The sequence below is a fragment of the Stegodyphus dumicola genome, chromosome 4, assembly GCF_044657685.1.
Source record: "Stegodyphus dumicola isolate Sdum_Otavi_A_Nest chromosome 4, ASM4465768v1".
NCBI classification, from domain to species: domain Eukaryota; kingdom Metazoa; phylum Arthropoda; class Arachnida; order Araneae; family Eresidae; genus Stegodyphus; species Stegodyphus dumicola.
Window position 1 is genome coordinate 40,843,086 of NC_140771.1, and position 23,871 is coordinate 40,866,956.

Consider the following 23,871-nt stretch of genomic DNA (forward strand, 5'->3'; position numbering starts at 1 on the left):
TTGTAAACAGGATTATTTAATCTCTTATTCCTGTTAGATTGTATGATAAATTATTTTTTAGTTCATTAATTAACTTGAAACTTTGAAAAGAAGTTTATTTTGTAATTTTTTGTTCATTTTCTTTTAATCTAAATTTGCAGAGTAGTTATTTTAAAGCACATGAGCGCATGCTGTCTCTTTCTTTTTGCCTATAAGTTTAAAATGTAAAATTGTTTTACACAATACATCTGTAAATGTAATATATACCAATTTTTACGCAATGAAAATTTTATTGCACTTTATGAATGGATTTAAAGTTTGGAAACAGTTCTTATACCAATCTTTAGTTAGTTAGAAATGGTTTATTAGTGATTGAAATTAACTCTTTGCACTAACTCTTCACTTATGCATAACGAAAATCTCAAAGAATGTTCATAATTAGTTATAGAATTTGCTATATTTAATATATATTATAATTTTAAAGAAATTATATGCGAAATTGTTATATTTTGTTTGTAGAATATAACATGAAAAACTAGAGAGAGGATGCTAAGATAGAAAAATAAGAATATAGGGGTAAGTTGATTTAACATTGAGTAAAGGCTATCTGGATAAATTGGCGAGATATCTCCAAGCTGGTTGCGGTTTTGGTGACTAATTTTTGTCATTACCAAATTTGGGGGGCAAATTGTAAATAGATACCAAACTTGGCGACCGTTCGTCGGCATTTTGATCGGGTCACTGTATCTCTGTAATAGGTATTGTAATTGAGTAAAATGTAATTGGTCACTATATTAGTGCAACGGCATCTGGCCCTAACATGCTTCCAGTAGTTTCAAGAAGCAAAAAGTACTAGAAATATCTCGACTGCAGAATAAAAACTATATAAGGCTGGAGAGAGCATCTGCCTTTAATGTTTGCTGTTGTGAACTGTTAATTCAGACCGATTTCGGATTATTGAAAGATTAGACTTTTAATTGCGCTTTGCTTGTGATGTCCCGTTTTAAACCTTCTTAGTAGTTTGAAGTGCATAATTAATGATTGTACTTCGTGTAACTGTGAACACCTGTACGAGTATTTCTGAGGAAAGTTCCAAAACTCTGAAATATCTCTTCGGATAAAATAAATTTTATTAACCTCTCATCGGACCTGTAAGCATTCAATATATCACTTAGTTTTCAGCACTTCCGTGATATAAGCTGAATATTCTGCCAGAATTAAACCTGCTGTTATTTAATGAACTGAATGATTGCAAAAATATTTCATTGTACTTATTTCTCACGATGAAGCATTATTTAAAAAAATTTGGGATGCATTTTCCTTTCCCCAATCATTCACAAAGGAAGCTTTGTTTTTTATAAACACAGCTTTTATTCAAAAAGTTGATTTACGTCCATCATGATCTCAGAAATGCAAATCTCTTCAAATCGCAAAGATTCTTATCCAGATTGCAAAAAGAAGATGAAGATTTAAAATCCCTAACCTTCGAAAGCGGGCGAAGCAGATTCCATTGCCTAATTTGATAGCGAATATTAAACACATTAAAGCGCTTTAATTCAATCAGGAGCCATTCCGCCGTAAAAATGCGTCCGGAATTAAAAATACGCGTCGCCTGCCGGATCGAGGAGAAGTTTCGCTTCCCCGAAAGAAGACCCGGCAACGCACAAGAAGCAGCTAGCGATAACGTTTATTGGATCAAGCTCTATGGAAAAGCAATTTGATATTCTAATCAGCAGTTTGTTTGCATCTAGTGAATGCTGCCTGAGAAAAGGAGTTAAGTTTGCTGCAAATTGAATCTATCGGCGAAAAATTCTTCCTTGTTGCCAGATTGAGCGGGTTAATTACTGAGTTTAACTTTGTTGATCCCGGAAATCAGCGCCACTCCACGTCTTCCATGTTAAATTTTTGACCTGAACAGTCCATTCTCTGCTTGAAGAAAGACGAAGCTGCATGAATGGGGACTGTACACAAATATAAAGCTTTTCTTCTTTTTATAACTAAGAGACTGTATGTTACTTCAGATAAATGTCGAATACCTTAATAAAAATCATATGTTAAACAATGTTTTTTACCTAAGGCAACTCAAAATTTTACTAATTGATGTTCTTGAGCAATCTGCTTTGCTTTCAATGATAATAAAATTAAACTGTGTCAATATCCCACTGAATTATCTCGAGAATTTTTCATATTTCTTCACGTATCCCAACTTGTAGAGACATTAGGTTATTTCGAAGCAGGAAAGATGAAAAATGAGCAACGCCTTCGCCGGAAATCGAACCACGGACCTCTGGAATACGCGCCCAGCGAGCTGACCACTACACTACGAAGGCATGCTAAGAAGGCGGGAGAAATACCTTATAAATTAATATCTTTATATTAAGAAAAGTATATATCTGACAACTGACATATTATCAACGGGATTAAAGCTAGGAAAAGCAAAACATGTGAAAACAAATTTCATAAGAGGTTTTAAAACAGATGTGAATTTTCAAATTCAAAATTAAGTTAAAACGTAGATAAAAGCAGTTGCCAGTCGTTCAGTGTTTGTTGAAAGTCACATGAATTTACCTATAGTTTAATTTAATTTTAAAAATAGTAATGTAAACTGTGAATAGCCAACTAGGTAATAGCACACTGACATACATGTTAGAGGAAAAAACTTATAATTATTCATTTCATAATGATATCAAAGCGTCGTATGTTACGTTGAGAAGCAATTGATAAATTCTTGTTAGATTTTATTACTAAGTTAATGTAATAAAAACCTAAAATTTTTCTGTTATTCAATTAAGTAATAGCTTCAATGCATTGAGTACATTAGGTCATAAATTTTACTCTCCGAAATCAAAAGCGAAATCTATAAAGAGTATTCAGAAAATGAAAATTTTAAAAAAAAGTGAAAAAAGAACGATCATTATGTCTGGAGAAATTAACTTTAAGAATATAAACATTACTAGTTTTGCATAGAAATTATCCACAAGGATTGCTTCCGTAATGTTAGGTCATTTCAATGGTGAACATTTTATTTTTGGTAGCATAAAACAAATTTCAAATACATTAGTTTAATTACACTTTTCAAAACGTCCTCTTGTATATATATTTGTAAAATTTTCTACAGTTTTAGAAACTATATTGTAAAAAACACCTATAGATTTTTAATAAAACGTAAAATAAAATTTTGTATAATAAAACGTATTCCCACATTTGCAGTTTTAGGCGCTTAAATTTCAAACTTTATTTAATATTAAAGAAATAATATATTTATACAAATGTAGAAAATTTTAACTGCCAACTAAAGTTATAAAAGCACATTTTGAATAAAACGAAAAATCTACAGAAATGTACGCACTACTGAAAATATGTATTACAATCCTTCAGTGCTAAAATGATTTTTATAGAAATTTCATGTATTTTCATTTTCATTTATTGCATTTCGGTTTTCATTATTTATACAGTTAATCAGGATATTCTCACCACATCTAATGCAAACTAAGGAATTTCGTCGATCTTTTTCATTAAAAGTTTCAAAAAATAACCAAATAATTATGTAGACAGATCTTTAAATCTTTTATTGCTTCAGTACGGTTATGGGCACTGGTGCATTTTTACTAAGTATTGCTATAAGTTATATTTGTTAGTTTTTGAATTATGTAAAATTATTATTAACAGTTTTCAAAAAATATTCTGTTACACAGAAATTGGAATACTGCTTTTATTAATTATAAATATCACTTTGGTTAAGCAGTGTTTGTTCTTTACGCCAATTTTAAGGGTTTTATTCAACAACTTCACATTTCATAAAGCACGGGGCATAACGGACGTCAAATAAATATAATGTTATCTTTTGACATATTGTAAAAATAAAGTGCTCCATACGGTTTTGAAATATGCTATCTGTTGATACATGAATATTACAATTAATAGCTAAACAAATCTAAATCCTCATAATTTCAACATCAGTCCAGCGACTATGTTCAGCAAATTAGTCGTCAAATCTCTTCAAACAGCACAAGAATAAAAAATAAAAAGTGGAGAAAAAAATAAAAAAGACTATCCCTGAAAATGTGATACTGATTACATACATAATTGCCAATATTTTTGTTTTTCGAGTCAATTCTTGGTTTCCGTAGACGGATTAACTAGGTTCTAGATTAAAAGTACAACGTTTAGGAAAAGTTGTTGGTTTATCCCAGAAAGATAGAAAATTATTATCACAAATCCTCAATATATTAAAAAGGTCTCTATTACCAGACCCCGTGAGCTCTGTATTTTTATTCTTAAATGTTGGTAAATTACGTATTTATTTGTTTTAAAAGTGATTGAATTATATTGTTATTGCGTTCTGGTTAAGGATTTTATATCTTTAATTAATCTGCATACAATAATTGTAGAAATATCAACAATTTAAATGCGTAAGTGGAGCCAAGAATAACAAGATGGATTTTGTTTACATATGAAGACTCTTAGCAGTATTGTGAATTAAGTCACTTGATGCACTAACTTCAAGATCTCTCTGCCCAGTGGGGCCAAAAATGAAACTTTGGTGTACCGATAACTTTACATTTCTGCTCGTTGGCCGAAATTTCTTGAATATGTATAGAAACTCTAATTTTATTTACAAAAATTGATTTTTGACTGTTTATATGTGTATTCGATGTTTTATTTATTTATTTATTTATTGTATTTTAAACTTTTCATGAAGATGTTTTGAGTTTTTAGGTATTTTTGCCTAACCACGGAGTGAAAACTGAATTGATTGAATGAAAAATATGTCGTTAATGAAATTCGAGGAAGTAAGTTTAAATGAAGTGCAGGAAAAGAGTTGTATAATTTAATAGATCATATCAGGAAGTCATGTGGTAGCCACATCAGGTTTTTCTGTTAATTATAATACAGATTATTCCTCTTGCTTGTGTTCGTTTCTCTTCCGTGTGCTCTTGTATCAGCCGCGATTTTGAGTTAATCCTGAACGTCATTTCTGATATTACACCGGTTAATCCAGAGTTGACTCTAGTTATGACAGACCTATCTAAAAATACAATTTTAGAATTATTACCATTAAAAATGTTTCAGCTCAAAACCAAATGTTTAAACTATTAATAGGAATGGAATTACATTCTCAGCACCACAAGAAGAAAGTTTCTCTCTCTCTTTTATGTGTTTTGATAATTCAGACAGATGCGCAAAATGTGATAATCATTTTTATCGTCTTAAATAAGAAATAGTGTTAAAAGGCGTTTTGCAAGTTATAGAGATCATATACGGGTGGAACGTTAGGAGAGCGTTAAAATAATTAATAAGCATGAAATAAGAGACTAATGTATTCCCTAAAGCTAGAATTAGAATGCAATTAAGCATAAGATCTCAGTTCAGTCATTATGATGTAATTATACCTTGTTTTAAATCAAACTCAACTCCCAAAACGCAGTTTAGAGTAACAATCATCGTGATTTCTGAGTTCACCATCTACAGATGCAAGAAAAATTTTTCATGTTTTCTTTCATAATTTCTCTCCTTTTCTCGCAAAGATTTTTCATTGCTTCTTCTTTTACCTTTCTTTTTTTTATTCTTTCTACTCTCTGCATTATCTTTCATCATAAATTCGAAAAGTGAGGATTAAATCAGCAAAATGAGCCAAAGTGGATTATTTTATGCAAACTAGAGATTATTTGCGCCCCGAGAGAAATGGCGCGATTTCGGCGACAGTTTTGGCTCCAGGCGAGGAAATCTCCGAGGTTATTACAGTATTTATATTCACTTCGCGCCATTTGATTCTGTTTTCCCCTTTGCCTCATTTGAATAGTAATAAGATGGAAGAAGAAGAAGCAGAAGAAGGAAAATAGAATGAAAAAAAAAACGGGCGCAGAACGTTTCACCACTCTTTTTTCACTTTCTATAATCACAATTTGTATTTCTGCAGTGATTACTTCGAGGGACGTTTTTTGCAGATGTAAAGCAACTTGTTGCAAAATTAGAAGATGGTGATATTTTCTTGTTAAGCAGTTTTAGCGCCTAATTCTAGCCTTGTTTGTTTTTCTATCGCTTGTCCTTTTCCATTATTTAAAGACGAAATATAAACATTGTTGACTGGAAAGAAAATGCAGTCTGATTATGGATTTTTCTACTGTAATGACGAAATTATTATTCTGATAGAAGAATGCCAAAGCACCCGAACGATGTAATTAACATTTCTTTGATTTAAATTCAGCTTAGAATTAATTAAGTCATATAATTAACTAATATACTTTTCAAAACTTAATACTTTTCCATCAATTAACTCTAAAAGACTTTTTTCTGCTTCTAACTTAAAAAAATTCAATATTTATTCAATGTAATATTTAAGAAAACTTATTACCACAGACATAGGCTTGGTTCAGATCCCGAAAAAGGCACGGACATTTGTGGCTGTCTAGAGACTATTTGATATTTTGGACCAGGAAACATGAAAAATCAATTCTACCTAGCCGTGATTCGAAACAAGAATCTTCCAATTTACTACCTAAACTTGGTAACCACTTTCTCTCATGCACGACAGCATGCATGGGAGAAATGAGATAATTTTTAAAACTGTAGGTTCTTCTAAAATGGAGAACTTAAAATGTATCGTTACGAAAGCTAAACTCGGAAGAGACCACATGGTCCCCACAGATGCTTAAAGCCTAGCATCAGTGAAAGCTTACGAGATGAGCATTATTGCATACGCAGGAGTGTTTGATAATCCTCAGCAAGGGAAGTTGGAAAGTTTTCTTAATATAAAATGTTAAATATTATTGCATTGTTCTCAAGCATTACCTCAATTAAAAGGAATGGACTGGATTTTGGATTATTGGGATCCTGTTGCAGCACACTAGGATTGTTTGCTTAAGAGGAGAAATGCTTGTTTAAGGAAACTGGCTAGTTTTCAGTTTGCAGGTGAAATAACGACGAAAACTCTCATGCAACCAGTCTGTCTGCCGGAATAGGAACCCGAGTCAAATTACCAGTATTCAGAGGTTTTATCATTAATCCACTATTGAGCCTTGAATTGATAAGATGTTTAATTATAAACTGTTTTGAAAATGCCATATCTTAGTTTCTTGTGCTGATAAGGCACTCGTTAGTGATATATATACAACATTTGTTTTGCTTTCTGACAAGGTATGGTCCGATTCCAGCTCATTTGGAAAAGTTTGACCATTTAGGAGATGCGAATGGTTTGGATAATTTTACATTTAGTTTGGTTCCTCTCTCCGAAGGAGGAGCAGATTTTGTGAGCACTTGTTTGCGCAACGGGCTCAAAGAACTCCGTTCTATGCAGTAAAATGTCTTTGCGGAAAATATTGTGGCACAGCAAGTACTGTATAAGAATACCCAACATATGATTTACATTTGTATTTTTAAAATGTTGTGTTACGCTATATTTTTTATAACCCACAATCTTAAATTGACACTTTGAGGAAAGGTTTTGCATGCATGCATTTTGAAGGCTTACTGAATACTATAACTCTGCCATTCCACACCTCTGCCTGTCCCAGTGATTTTAGTCTGTTACTTTAGAATAGATACTTCAAGGACATTTCTCCCACTGACATACCATGATTCATAACCAAGGCAATGCTACTGCGGGCAAAAAGTCGAATCCTCTAATTTACTAATATCCCAAAATTCCTTGTTTGCAATGGTGACGACACACGTTACGATTACAAATGAGGAAAGGGTTGCTATGACTTCAAAGTGCTTGTTTTAAAACAACAGGCTATAATACTCGTATATTACAGTTCCTTACGGTTAGCAAACATTTAGGAAACGCTTCGACTATTATAGATGTTTGATAGTTTGATGTTTGATGTTCATTAACATCATTATTATTAATAATGATGATAATGAAGGTATTTGATATTATGATTAATGAATCACCATTGCTATACTCCGCTACTTTGTAATAGGAATTTCAAGGTAATGTTCCGCCACTCGACTTGCCTTGTAACCTCAAGAAAGGCATCTACAGAAGACAATTTGACTTGCCTATTCTTTTTCTTCCACTTCATTTCCGTTAGGGTGTTTCCCTTCATGAAAAGCGTACGAATGAACACGATCTCAAATGAGGCGGTGATGACGACAAGTGTTACGATCCCACATGGGGAGGGGTCGGAACCGGTGCCTATTTTCAAGCAATAAACTATAGCAGATTCACTGCAATTGAAATGATAAACGAACTTGTTGATTTACTACAGTAAAACTTTTTTCTGCTTATATACCTTAAATTCAATTGCCTTAAAAAGATAACAATGAAAACGGTAGAACGCATTGATAAAAGTAGCAGAAGAGAGGAAGAAATTGAGATATTTTGTTAAAAAAACACTTTTGAATAGTAAAAATTAAAAAAAAAATTATATTAAAATTTAAATTTATAAAAAATAAGAAATTAAAAAAAATAACTGCTCAGACAAAATAAATAAATGATAAAAACACTAAAATTTGCAATTTATTATGACAAAGTTAAACTAAATTTGACAGATTTTGTCAATGCAGAAAAATAAAAGAAAGCTAATTTATCAAGTCTGTCAAATGAACAGAGAAACAAACCTGAAGAAGAAACCTGAATTACCTGAAATTAGGTAAATGACAAACGCTGATTAGCGACAGAAGATTCGCGATATTTGATGAGTTCCTTGAACTTTTCTTATTACGCGATTGTCGTTAGAGAATATTTACAAGCTATCAGGTTTTTCTTTTCACTTTCCTAAAGAAAGGAAAGCAATTATCCATCCTGTACTTTTCCATCAATTAACTCTAAAAGACTTTTTTCTGCTTCTAACTTAAAAAAATTCAATATTTATTCAATGTAATATTTAAGAAAACTTATTACCACAGACATAGGCTTGGTTCAGATCCCGAAAAAGGCATGGACATTTGTGGATAAGATATTTCAATTAATTTATTTGAATAAATTAATTGAAATATCTTATACATAGAAATCCTTTCGTTTCACACTTGAAATGTTTGGAAGCTTTTCGTTTGAAATCAGCTCCTAAGATTCATATTTTTCAAGATTGTGTTATCAAGATAATTGTTTTCAATAAGTTATATACAACTGGATTTGTATAAGTGCCAACGTTTATGAAGAAGACTATAAATGCCTATTTTACATCATCTAAAAAATTAGATGCTGTAAAATTACTGCCGCCTTTCTAACACAATTTCCAGTCTATATTAGAAACAATCCAAAATATTTCATTACGTATTCTTTAATGATATGCATAAAAAGTTAATGATGATGGAATGCACGAGTGTTTAAAAATTATAAATAATACATAACTAAATGCATGCGTCAACAAAATGTCTCCAGTATATAAATGTAGACTATGATTAGGGAAATTAGAAAACTGTGTAGTATCAAAAATTATAATATCAGTTTGCAAGTGATTGATGCACAGCAGAAGACGTAAGAATGAAGAATTTCTTAAAATTAGAATGACATATATTATTTAAAATTTTAAAAGAAAATAAAATTGATTCGCAAGTCTTTGTGTTCGGAAAATTTCATGAAAAAGAAAAATAGTAAAAAATATTTAACATTTAATAAACACACTGTTGTGCAATAACATGGATCTTATAATAAGTAATTAATTTGACGTCAGAAGCATCTTTAGGCGAAGAATTTTTACACGCTTTCATTTCACAGGCAGTTAAGTTTTATCTGCCTGTGTATTTTCAAAAACATTCGTAATTAGTATTTACTGTTTATAATTCTCTATACTGTTAGTTCTTTATATTTTCTCGCATTTCACGTATAAAGAATAACAAGAAGGTTCAAAACAACAACACACTGAAAACATTTATAAAATTTAAAACATTTTAGTAAGAATACCAGTAATTACATGAATAGTTATTAATGAAAGACGCTTCTGATGTCATTTATTAAATATATACTACTAAATAATACTTAAAATTGAAAAATAAATAAGCAATTCTAATTATGTATAAAATTAATTAATATAAAATAATAAAAACCTGCTTGAAAAATAATTAATGAAGGAAATTAAAATCCATTTGTAAGTAAATAAAATCCATATACTGCTTATAATTTTAAGTAAAAATGATAAAATTCCAGAAATATTACAAAATTACAAAAATTTAAAAGGTAAGCTTATTATATTTTTACTGTAAATACTGTAGCTGCTATTGTATTTATTAAATTATAAGTCCTGTACTTGTTATTGTGTTGACGAATTTTTTTCTTAATTAAAGAATTTAAATTAAAATAAAAATTACGAGAATTATAATTTTCGAAGAAGGAAATTAGGATTAAAATACCATTTTAAATAACCCACTAACAGTAAATTGCTTTTTTTTGTCTAATATACACTGATCACATACACTGCATTCTACAAATTGAACAGTTTCATAATTCCTCGCAGAGCAGTTTAGAATTTTTTACAGTCTTTATTAAGATTTCTTTTAAAAATAGTATTAATGCAGAATACTAACGCAAGTTTCCGACCTTTTTTTAGCTTTTCAAGTGTTTAAATAGCAAGCAGTCATTATTGTGTGTTAAAATAACAAACGGAATACCTGCTGTAGCGGATGAACTTTCTCCAGCATTTGGAGCAGAGCTGGTTTCCACGGAAAATCCATAGGATGGCAAGTAGTGGGGAAAGAGAGGGAAGAGGGGTAGAGTTGGGTCCTTGAGGGACAGAGGGGTGCCACACCAAAGTCCCGAATAGTACGTTGGAAGTCCATCCGCAAGGAGAGGGAAGGATGGCCGAAGAGAAGCAGCAGTCAGTGTCGGTACTCCAACACCTGGGATGCCTGAAATGAGATTACAATTAAGCACTCTCTTTACTACTTCCTAAAAATCTAATTCTAAAAACATACAAAAGGTAATAAAAAATTATCTTTTAGAATTGTATGGACCGATGAGTTTCAATCCTTTGGTTCGAAGAAATTGCAAGTGGCTTTAAGCTAGACTTTCCATCGATGAAAATAGCGCAAATCAGAAGACGATGAAACAAGACGGACTTGACGTTTGTGAATAAATTAGAAGAAAATGAAATTAATACTAAAACTTAGCAAAATTAACCGTTGCAAGGTATGGTTTAGTGAATTTAAAATTCAATTAAATACAAAACAACTTCCATTTAAGAAAACCCTGGTGTTTCCTTCTGTATTTAATTTTTAAGTATGAGTAGTATTCTTTGAAAAAGACTGCTTTAGGAATTAAATTAAAAAGGAAATAGTTTCAGAAAACTAACAATATATATACTAATACTATTTTTACATTTGTTATAGACGATATTAACCGCAAAAAAAATTTGTAGCGTTTATGTAATGTGATATGCATTTTAAATGTATTTTATTCCTATGAAGTAAAATAAAATCCATTGCAGAATTTAAAGAAGTACAATTAAATTATTTTGAGGGATTGATTTTGTTACAATGATGAGCTATATAATTTTGAGTTTTGGTAAGCAAGCGAAAGATATCAGGCTTCATCAATTGGCATGATGCCCCTTATTTGCAACGCACAAAAACTGATAAGTAAAAACAACAACAGCTCCCTGAGGTCCTTAAAAAGAACAATACAGTGGAATTTTTTAATTGAATATGGATATCTTAAAAATGGATGAAAGAGAACCTCTAGCGAATTGGAATAAGCAATATTCAACTCCATACGGATACCTTTTTCCCGAAGTAAATACCTTTCTTTTATTCGTTTTTTTTCTGACTTGACTGCTTAACGTTTTGGCGTGAGAGTCAAATGGAAGGAAGACATTTTTACTTCTATGTTCACTTCGTATCAGAATTTCGGAATTTACCACTTAAATCATTTTTAGAAGGATAACGGTGAATTAAAAAAAAAAAAAAAAAACTGGCGAATGACACAATTCCTTGTGCTTCAGGGAAGAAAATATATTCCTCATATTTTTTCAAAATATATCCTTTAAAGAAGCCAAATAAAAAAGAATTATGTTATTATAAATAAAGCAAGAGTTTGTAGTGCCAAGTATTTAAGAAATATAAACTAAAATTTAAAAAAGGTTTTAAATTCTGTTGGGAAAATTGGAAAAAATCATTAATGAATTCTGATACATGCAGAAGGCATCAGGAAAATACAATTCACTAACTGAAGAAGACATTGGATGCGTTTTTAATAGGAATAAGGTTAAAAGAATTGTATAAAGAATATTTCTCAGCGAAAATAACGGTTGTCCAGTGATTAATTTCTGATTTACGATATGCAATTCATGTTAATTAAATTCATATTCTTGTGAAAGTTTCTTTTTCTCTTAATTTGTCTTAACCGAATTCACAAAAAGTTTTACTAGGTTTTCATACCGAGAAAGGAATTTTCTAGAATCTACGAAGTACGAATTCTAGAAGTACGAGTATTTTTCAGTTGGAGAGCTCAAGATTCTATTGGTATTGTGTTAAGAATTACGCTATTCGATATACATCCAATGCTTCATCTCCGCCTATGCCCCAAGATACATGATCGAAACTGAACAAGAAAGTTTATTCCTGGTCACGTTGTCTGTGATAATAAAAAATTCTAATCCGTGCCGAGTGTATGATTTCTCGAGGCTTTCGACTGGTATATTTGACATCTGAGCATTTTATCCGACGTAGTATCTTTTTCTGATTCAACTTGGACAGCTTTTATATTTGGTCAGTGATTCTTGATGCGGAGCAACACTGGCATAAGTCTTTTCTTTACAAAACGTCTTTAATATGTACTTGATGCAAATTTCCTGTGATTTTCTGAAACTCAGCAAAACCCTGACTATTAAAAGTCAAAATATATATGATCAGGTGTAATTTGATTACTTTATCACTCCTGTTACAATCAGAAGAGTAAAAAGAGCTGTTTTCGCACCACCTTATGTTACATTAACACCCTCATCCAATTTATCAGTAAAGTGGCCTAACAAATAGCCTAGAAAATTTGTCTACTTACCTTTTATTTTGTATGCAACACAAATTATGTAATATTAACCAATAAACCTACCAGATTAATTTTTGATAGCTGCTGTCATTTTGCGTAGTATGAGATTTTAATCTGTTTTATAAATTACTAGCCACCTGCGCAGCCTCAAAGAGAGTGATTTTAATGAGTTCAGCTAGTGTGATTCACGGATCGACCTAGCGATTAACATTTAATGCTTTTAAATCGCTCAGTGCTAAATCGCTTGATTTCTATGTTATTGATTAACAATCAATAACATAGAGTTAAATTTGAAAGAAAATTAAATACCTTAAGCTTTGCTGAATAATTATACACTGGCGCATGGAAGACAAAATTATTTTATTTCCAGAAAGGGAATACATTATTTTAAAACCGCGGAATTTTCTGAATAAATTTGAAACTCAAGTATCTTATGTTTTGGCAACAAATTGATTTTAAAACACTAGTTTTTTTTATTAAAAACTCGTTGAATTTGCACAAAATAAAAAATTAATAAAAAAATAAACTCGAAAGCCAAAACTTGCATTTCAAGGTACATATGTTCAAGATGAGACAGTGCATGTTCAAAATTTGGTAATACTAGCTGCCGCTATTTTCCACAATGCGAGAAATTTCATACATACATGCATATAGATTATTCATCGTTTAATGATATAAAGATAGAGAGAGATATTAGAACATTATTTAGTAACATACCTGAACAATTTACTAAAAGCAATATACATCATTCTTACTAATTTTTAGCTCTATATAATTGTTTTCACTTTTAAAAAAGATTAGTTTAAAACAATGTCCTATCAATAATGCGTAGAAATGATAGTAACAACATATTTATAATTATCTTTCACAGTGTAAGACATCTAGATAGTAATTTGCAGGCACTTAAAAATCACTGTTATTACTCAACCGCACCTATTACTGATATTTATAAAGCATCTGCTAGTCATTTTCCGTTAATTAATACTGAATGCTTATTCTAAGACTATTGCTATGATTAAGAGGTTTTTACTACAACTATAATTTTATTGCAGTAACATTTAAAAATAAGTTTTTTTAATTGTCATTTAACTGCTAATTTTTATTTCTCGCGAATCATTTTGTATTACTTTCAGTTTCTTTCCTTAAAAAATTATCTATCAAGTAATTTAAAATAATTAAGTATAAATGTAATAAATAAGTAAAATTTATTACATTATTAATGTAATGTAATGTACATTACATTACATTAATTAACATTACATTAATTAAAAATATCTAATAATTCAACTACGTATGTGTTTTTAAACTCTATCTGTCAAACAATAGAAGATAAAGTATTTGTTCTCGGAGATAAAATGATTTAACTAGGTATTATTACGTCCAGAATTTTAATGCCATCTCTTAAGGCTATTCTACCTCCAGTTTTGATCAAAACCACAAACCACTGTAACGTCTGAACACCCGTGTTGGCTGAAAGAAAAGAACTGTTGCCTTTTAAATATTTATTTTAAAAACTTGATAAAAAGTTCTGGATTAGTAATAAATAACCTAATAAACCATTACAGCCAATATTCACACAATAACCGCTGGATGCAGGATTGTGTCTTCTTCTGAGTCTTTTACCACATAAAAAGCTGTCACAAAAGATCCTCTCTTTCGTTTTATTCGTCGCATTGTCGGAAAAATACCTGAAATGGGACAATTACTGTCCCTTATGTCGGGAAACCGCACCAGGGGATTTCCGCTACACCTTTCCTCAAAGTTCCCTGTCAATTAGTCTCTGAACAAAACAGGAAGTTCTTCTCATTAAGCACCTGTGTGTTCGAGGTGTGCATATGTTGTCATACCACCTTCGTTCAAGAAGGATAAAAATGTAAACCATCTTCTGCACTTTGCAAACACCGTGTACAGTTAAAGCATATCTAGTAGTAATTGTAATGTACATTACATTACATTAATAATGTAATAAATAAGTCATATTTATTACATTATTATAAATGTAATAAATAAGTAATAAATATAATTAAATAATTAAGTAATGTAAATAATTAATTCAAGTATGTAAAATAATTTTAAATAATTTCAAATTCATGATTTATTTCCTTCGTTAATTTACATCTTATCACTTTAGTTTTTACGAGTACCTAAAAATTTAATTTCCCTGATAATTTTAATGACATTAATTCACAAATATTAAAATAAGCGCTGCGCAATACTGCATGAAGATTATTAGAAGCTTTTAACATACAATAAAGTCTTCATTTACATAATAAAAAATAGGGTTTGTAAATACTATTTTTTGCGGCTATATTCTTAAATTTTTTTATAGATATTTACAATTTCTTTATAATTGTTTTTAAAGGACTGCAGAGTCATTAGGTTAATTTGAAGGAAGAGACATGAAAAATGAACAATGATGCCCTCGCTGGGACTCGAATCGGGACCACTCGAATATGCGCTGAGGGTGCTACCTTTACACCACGAGGGAATGCTGGAAGAAGGAATAAAACAAGGCAATTAATTACATTGTATAGCACAACATAAGTAGAGTAGGCTAGATATGCTTTAACTGTACACGGTGTTTGCAAAGTGCAGAAGATGGTTTACATTTTTATCCTTCTTGAACGAAGGTGGTATGACAACATATGCACACCTCGAACACACAGGTGCTTAATGAGAAGAACTTCCTGTTTTGTTCAGAGACTAATTGACAGGGAACTTTGAGGAAAGGTGTAGCGGAAATCCCCTGGTGCGGTTTCCCGACATAAGGGACAGTAATTGTCCCATTTCAGGTATTTTTCCGACAATGCGACGAATAAAACGAAAGAGAGGATCTTTTGTGACAGCTTTTTATGTGGTAAAAGACTCAGAAGAAGACACAATCCTGCATCCAGCGGTTATTGTGTGAATATTGGCTGTAATGGTTTATTAGGTTATTTATTACTAATCCAGAACTTTTTATCAAGTTTTTAAAATAAATATTTAAAAGGCAACAGTTCTTTTCTTTCAGCCAACACGGGTGTTCAGACGTTACAGTGGTTTGTGGTTTTGATCAAAACTGGAGGTAGAATAGCCTTAAGAGATGGCATTAAAATTCTGGACGTAATAATACCTAGTTAAATCATTTTATCTCCGAGAACAAATACTTTATCTTCTATTGTTTGACAGATAGAGTTTAAAAACACATACGTAGTTGAATTATTAGATATTTTTTTAATCTCATGACTACGTTGTCAAATCGAAATTCGCAGATTTCTAGTTGCACCACTTTCGTCCATAGAGATGGAGAAGATCTAGAACGACTGGGAAAGAAAAACCGTCCCCACATTTTTCCAACTCAATTGGCAGTTGTGTGAAACCCTGAAGATTTTGACTGACCAGGAAAACTCTGGGCGCAAAAGCGCTCCAGGACATGAAGCGAGCCCTTCTCTCTCGTGTCAGTTCCCACGGTGAGATTTCCAAGATGCTGGTAATAAGCTTGTTAGGTTCGGATGACGTGCGGTATGCTACGTAGAGAGATAGATTCTGGAGATCCCGGATTAGGTTAGGCCCAGATGCCTCGCGTTGCTTGTCACATAGTTTTTCCTCCTCCTTTCCCCCATCTCATAGACACTCCGGGGCTGCCTGCATCCGTTTTTCGGTCTGGTATTCGTAGCATATCTAGGAGGGGAGATTTTAACCTGCATTTGGGCAGTATCGTGATGTTGCTCAGGATATGCCGCAATGCGTAAATAAATTTTGGAGCGTTGGTATCATGTTAGTTCTTAGAAGAACGTAAAGTTCGAAGGGTTAAATTAACTTTTTCTAATGATCACTGAAAACAAATGGTATTGTTTGCGAAAATGTGTTTTCTGTTAATTTGGATAATAACAGAATTATTATGCTTAAGCTGCATTTTTTGGGATGAAATTCGAGCTTTTCTACGATTAATTCAGACTAATCATTAAATCAGGCTAAGTGTTAAATCAATCAATGAACATTTCAGCAAAATAGCTTATTGTACAAACCGAGTTTACAAAATTAAATTTGTAAAAGTGTTGAACTTGTTAATGTGAATAATATTAAGTTCAAAACTTTTGCGCAAACTCAACAGTAACTGAAAAGGCAATAAGTTAAGCAATACGAAGCACATGATTTTGGTTGGGTGGTCTGTGTATTCCAGGTGATTATAAAAATATGCTTGTCATTCACTAACATATTTTATGGATATTATAGTAATATTAAAAGAAATAATGAGTATAATTGGTAGGCAATCTAGAAGACATTATCAAAATTGAGAGACTTGGGAATCATTATTTTACCATCGGAATTTTTAAAAGAATTATATCAAGAAGAAATTTCAGAGAGGAATTTTTGTAACCACATCTTTTGAAGTTCTGACCCTTGATGCAAGGCAATGATAGCCAATAATACACAGTAAATGAAGTCAAAGTTGTTTATTCAATGTAATTCTAAAACACGTCTGGATCAATCTTAAACCTTGTTTCTGACTTACTGTGATTGTAATGTTGTTGATTTTGGTATGCATTGCATTGTTCATGGATATTCAAAAATCAAAATTTATTATCAAAGTAAGTTACTGGGGAAAATACCGAAGGCAAGAAATGAATATATAAAACTGGCCTAGACAATGATTTAAATTTTCTTTCTGTGTTAAGTTCAATATTTTTGCGTGAATATTATTCGTTATAAAATTCCTTATTCTTTTCGTTTATATCTATTACAAAATTTTAAATCGAATATCGTTTCCGATAAAACACAAGAAAGTCTCAAAAAAAGAGAAGAGAATTTTTCGATAAAGAAATATTTCAGTCACCAAACATTATCTCTGGCTGAGATAATTTCAACAATTCGTTGAAATTTTCTAAATCGTAGAAACACTTAGAATCTTCTATCGCGGCGAATTGTATCCAACCTTTCATAAAGTTGCTCAACTAAATTAGCATATAATAGCCAATGCTATTTTCTGATTACGAGCTATAGCTTCACTTTTTTAAAAATAAAATTTGATGATGGGCTGACTTATATTTTAAATCTTCACGAACAGTTCTCCCAGAGAAGCAAAGTACCATGAAAATTAATTTCAAAGCCTTGTTCTGCAATCGCTTTAACTGGAATCAATTCATTCCAGCTGCAGCTGTAGCTACCTAAGCTGTAGATGCTTACAGTAAAATATGGCGAATCACCTGGAAATAACTGATTCTCTTTTTCTAAATACTCAATAATAAATTGAGTCCAAATATTCATAGATACTGATCACGGCCTTACTAATTTCATCTCTATCATATAAATTATAATTGCTAAAAGAAAACTGGCTATCTTAAATTACATCAAGTTATTTAACCTAAGTTATAATGGAAAGAGCATTATCATCAAGAGAAATATCATCAATGCAAAGTATTTTTTCAGAAAAACACCCACTGCGTTTTTATGAGTATTTGTGTTAATTTTTCACTTATTTAGCCAAGGAGAGGAGAACAATGTTATTTGGATACTGAGCATAAATAATTTCATTATTTTTTGGGAGGGGGATGTCATTTATAAAAATATTAAATAAGAATAGCTGTAACAGGGTTTCCTTCTTTTACGTGGTCTAGTAAGAAGAGTTTGAATAAATGACATACCGAATAAATATGATTTCAGGATTGAATAAATGGTTGTAAACATTTTAGCATAGTTGAACTTAAAATGATATTTTTAGATAAATTTCAATTAAAGTAACCAATTTTAAAGGCTTATTCAAGTTCAAGGTTCCCCAGTATGAACAAAATTAGCTGCTACCGTTTCTTTCCTGTTAAGGCTTTCATCTATAATTTCAACAATTCTTGAGGTTTGGTGGACGAAGGAGAATTAATGCCGAAATCTAAGCTGGGTAACAAAAGGTAGACGATAAAAGAATTTAGAATTAGCGAAGAATTTATCGAATCGAACCAGAATTATTTTTTTGAATAATTTTAAGATTTCAGGAACAAGGCTTTGATTGGCCTATAATAATAATTTGAATACGGCGTCACACACAATGGTATTCACCAAAGGGAGAGATGCCCCGTGGAGAACTTATAAGGGAAACTGACTCGCATCTACGTTACACATTGATGCAACCAACCCATTCGCAGAGATTCGAACCCCGGACCGAACTGAACGTCGCTGAGCATTGACAATTACCGCTCCGCCACTGGTGGGCGACTAGCCTTCAGTAAGTAGAGAATTTTCAATACTGCTCAGGCTTTTTAATAAAAAAGTAAGTGCATGATTTCAACACTTTGAAAAAGTATTCAGTCTGAGGCACGCTTAACACAATTCCTTTGTGAAGAATTTTTCAACCTAACTTCTTTGTTTTTCCTTGCCTGTACATCAATATCCAAAATTTTCAACGCTTAAACAGACGAAATCGAAAAAAATATATATCAAAGAGGTAACGATGATCCTAACATCAGCTGTTGAAGAAATAGAAAATTTGAATTAAAAAATAAAATAAAATATAAGCTTTTATTCAGTTTGAGAAGAAGAAATCTATATAACGAGCCACGAAATTTTGACAAAATGACGAAGAATAAATTTCACCTTTTGCAAAGACAGAATTAAATTAGGTTTTCATGATGTGATCGGAGTTTTTTTTTTTTTTTTTTCTTTACAGCAATAAGCACCTGCTAGAAATGTGTTAAACAGTTTGAGGTTGAATTTTGCCAAATTTAAAACGCAAATGTTGTACAAGTGTTGTTTAGTTTTTAAAAAATGTCATCTTTTGACTTAAACGTGTGTTGCTCCTTTCTCAACAAGCTCTTTATTCTTCAATATCTTCTCTTCTTTCTTTATCGAATTTTATCTGTTTTTAAGTTTATAACAAGCAGTGTTCGTGCTTTAACAAGAATTTGAAGAACGCTCATTTTTAACACTTCAACAAGAATGCTCATTTTTAACACCCAGAATTTTATTTCAATTTTTATATGTACTTAGTTATTTAATTAATGAAATAGTTAACTAATTTTATTTATTTATTTATTTACTTGGTTTAGAAATTTCATCTATAAGAAAGAACTTCATCTAGTAAATTTTATATTTATTTTGATAAAAAAGTCAGTAACTTCTAAATGGGGTTGTTTGAAGCAAAGTGATTGTCTAGTTTTGATATTTCCAAACAAGTACTTGTATTGACCATTTGCTTAAAGGAGTTCTTGAACTAGCCACCAGCGTTTACATCGAAGTGGCCAATAGAGTTGAGAACAACGGTCCCTCTTCTCAATGTGTTTTCTCAACGACACCGCGACACGTGTCAACTTACGTGGTAGGAAAAATCCTCACTGAGGTGCTATAAGAGGATTGATAGCGGTGCTTTTTTGAGGCTCCGGGGATTATCCACAACTCCCTCTGATTGTTCTTACTCACTTTTTTTAGAAGTCTCTTGTTGTTTCCCTTTTTCGATACTTGCATTTCCCCCTCGAAGTGCCAGTGTAATTAGATACGGATCAAGATCCCCCCCCCGTTCACCCCTTGTTCCTTTTTTCTTATTTTATTAGTGGAGTTACCACGCGCTGCTGTTTCGTAATCTCTTTCTTTCTGCCCGCAACATCAATACATTATTTTTTCCTCCCACCGATCGTCTTGTTCTGCACACTTTAGGAAAGCGGAGAGTAAAATTATCTAGTAGAGGCCTTTTTTTTTTTTTTTTTTAGTAGCATCTTTTGTGTCTGGATGAAGAATTAATTTTTAAAGCTTTGCTACTATAAACTAAAAGTGCAAAATTTGCTAATTCTGAGAGAAAAATGCGATAAAAGGATACATTATTTTTTTTAAGAAATGCAAGCTGATTTAAATTTATTTGATTAGATTCCACTTTTAATTGTTTCCTTAATTAAAATATGAGAATAATTATAAAGAGGTGTAAAGGATATAGATTTAAATGTAGAAGAAAAAACAAGAATTTTGCGAATTATATTTTAATTTTATATTTTATATTTATTTATTTTAATTTGTTTTAACTTTTCAAAATGCAATTTAATTAAATTTGCAACTTTCTTTAAGTCTTTTATTTTGAAACATATATATACTTTTAATAATTGTTAACTTTTATACCATTATCATATATTTAAAAAAATAGTGTATCTTTCTTCATACACTATGCAATTCAACTGTAAGTATTCCCCCCCCCCTATTTAAGAATATGTTCTGTAGATTTTCATAAGAAAATGGAAACAATTAAAATACAACCATTTTTCTAATAATTTATTTAACTAGTTTAGGTAACTAATTATATAACACCTTATCTAGTCAACACTATACAAACCACTCAAGCGTTATTTTGTAATGGCTCTATACTCACATATCGAGTGTCTGCGGCTCTGTCGTCACTAGAAAAGCCACTCATTCTTTGTTTTATAAGTGATGTAGATACAATCCAGTTTTCCTTAGAAAGTTTTTGACGAAGGCATCTGTCTCTTTGAGGATATAGCTCTCATGTGCTTCGCCGTATTCAAAATAACATAACCTAAAATTTAGCTACCGCAGTTTCATTACACTGGAAATTTTTGAGGGCCCTAAAAGAAAACTGAGAAGTATAGGAATGAAACGGTTCATAATTTACAATACTCGCATTAGAATCGGACGGGCTTTAACAATATTAAACACTGTAAAACAAGGCGTACGGGCCCAGAATTATTTTCAAACGGCATTCTCAAGCCATCAACACAAATAAGCATGTTCGGCTTGACTTTCAACCCTTCCTTTTTTTTAATTCGGATTTTTAATGTTATGCAATTTCTTGAAACTGTGCATAATACTATGCAATGCAGCATCAACATTATTTATTTATTCCCCCCCTTTTTTTTTTCTTGTACCGCCTTCCGAGGATTGGCTGAACTTCATAATTGTCCTATTTTACAGGAGCCTGAACTTCTATAATGAAGAGCTTTAAAAAAAAAAAAAAAAAAAAAAAGTTTGACTTAACTTTTGCAGGTAGTTTGCGAAAGTTTGTTTGGATTCAAAGTAATAAGAGACATTTTTAAAAATATAATGTTAAAATAAAAGCTATAAAATAAAACTAATTTATAAATATAATGAATATTAAAAATAGAATTTTAAGTTAAAATTCATAAAACAAGAAGAACAAACAGCAGTATCCCAATCATAGAAATGCAAATAAATATTTATTTCCGTTAACATAGCCATTAGTGTATGAATTTAGAAAATGAGCTCCTCTAAATTTTAATATGGATTCGTTCACGCAGCGGTTGTATTCGTCTTACCAACAAAAACAAACCTTCGCAAACTACCTGCGAAGGTCACGCCGATTTCTTTTTCTTAACTTCTGAACTTTATGCTAGCCTGATACAAGATTCGACCAATCACAAAGAACCAAATACGAACTGACATTCGGCATATGATTTCGCTGAGTCAGCTGCCCATTTCTCTTCTCGGATTATTTAAGGATGATTTGATGCCTAAGGAGTAGCAGAGACAATAATAAGAAAGGGGGAGATTCAAGTTAAAGGGAAGTAGAAAGGAAGATATTTTATTAGATATTTTAAGTTATTCGCCTAATTTTTCCTTCTTGATTTTCGTACGATAAAATTAATAAAAAAAAAAAAGGGCGAAGGAATTATTTATATACTTTTGTTCTTTAATGACATCTCTAATATTAATTAGTTTTTATAATAATTTTGCACGAAATTAGAATACTTTCTTATTTTTTCTTAGATTCTCTTACTTTATTCTTATTTTTTCTTTTCATACTTTCTTATTTTTACTACTTATACATAATTACACAAATTGAACTATCTGTATAACTTCCTTCTCTCGATTTTCGAAAGACAAATTTAGGGAAAAAAAAAGTAAACGCTAAGAAACAGTACATTTTAGCATGATTATACGTTTTTATCTGTATATTGAAGATGAATTTTTTTTAAAAAAATTTGTTTAGAATACAAACTTAACTAACAAAATTGCCAAATTTAATGAGTATGTTTCTTGGTAAAATACTATTATATCTCTTTAAAGAGCGAGTGCTTTATTTGACTTTTATCTTACTTTAACAATGAACTTTTCTAACCATTCTTTACTGTTGATTATTTGCTTGCTTATTTTTTTTATTTGGTTGAGTTCCTTAAAAACCTAACCTTGTTTCTCATTGCAACTTAGTGACTATTCTTCCTATACTGCATCACTTTCTATATGACACTTTATTGTTATTTTATTTAATATTAATTATGCCGTTGCGTAGTTTAAAGTATTTGTAAATGTTATCTGAATATTGTGTCATATGTACAAGATAGTTTTTATCCACGATTACAACTATCTATAGTAAAAGTTAGAGTGTACGATAGCGCGAATGAGGCATTATTTGTATGCAAATAAAAGAATTTATTTCATTTTTCTGTAAGCTATCACTTTGACTATAAGCTATTCCGTCTTATTTTATAAATCGAAATAAGATTTATATTACAGAGATAGGTCATTAGACAGAACTTTAATAAATTAGATAGAACGAGAAAATAACTTTTTTTAACTTAAGATGTTAATCACGATACTGGATTTTCCCTCATGAAAGTATAAAACTTTATTTCAATCTTCAAAATCTTTGTTATAATGTAATTTGGGAAAGAAAGTTTACCATTCTTTTCCTAATACAAAATGTTTGTCTTGTCAGCCGCCGCTATATATCTAACAGGTCATATTAAAAGCCTACAATTTGATACTATTAAGTAAGCCTTGTTTCAAATTCGGAAGTGCTGATATTTTTAATCTCTTGCTTTTTTATTATGTAGTTTTTTAGAATTATTTTAAAATTTACAACAACCATAGCTTTTGGAACCATGGCTCCAAGGAACAGTTTTGATGGTCTTTTAAATCACTTTTTCTTTTCAGTTCTACGATAATTTGAACAACGTTTCATGATATTAAAAAAAAAAAAAAAAAAAAAAATTTGAATGTTTTAAATTAAAGGATTCATAAAACTCTAACATATTTTTCCT

At 31.0% G+C, this 23,871-nt stretch overlaps 1 protein-coding gene across 1 annotated transcript in view; it reads right to left on the reverse strand.

The window, feature by feature from the left end:
• The window catches only part of LOC118187160 (uncharacterized), a 157,806-nt gene that overhangs the window by 95,852 nt on the left and 38,083 nt on the right, over positions 1 to 23,871 (reverse strand). The window contains exon 2 of the mRNA XM_035357368.2: positions 10,534 to 10,770. Coding sequence (XP_035213259.1) covers positions 10,534 to 10,770 — 237 coding nt within the window. The remainder of the gene's footprint in view (positions 1 to 10,533; positions 10,771 to 23,871) is intronic.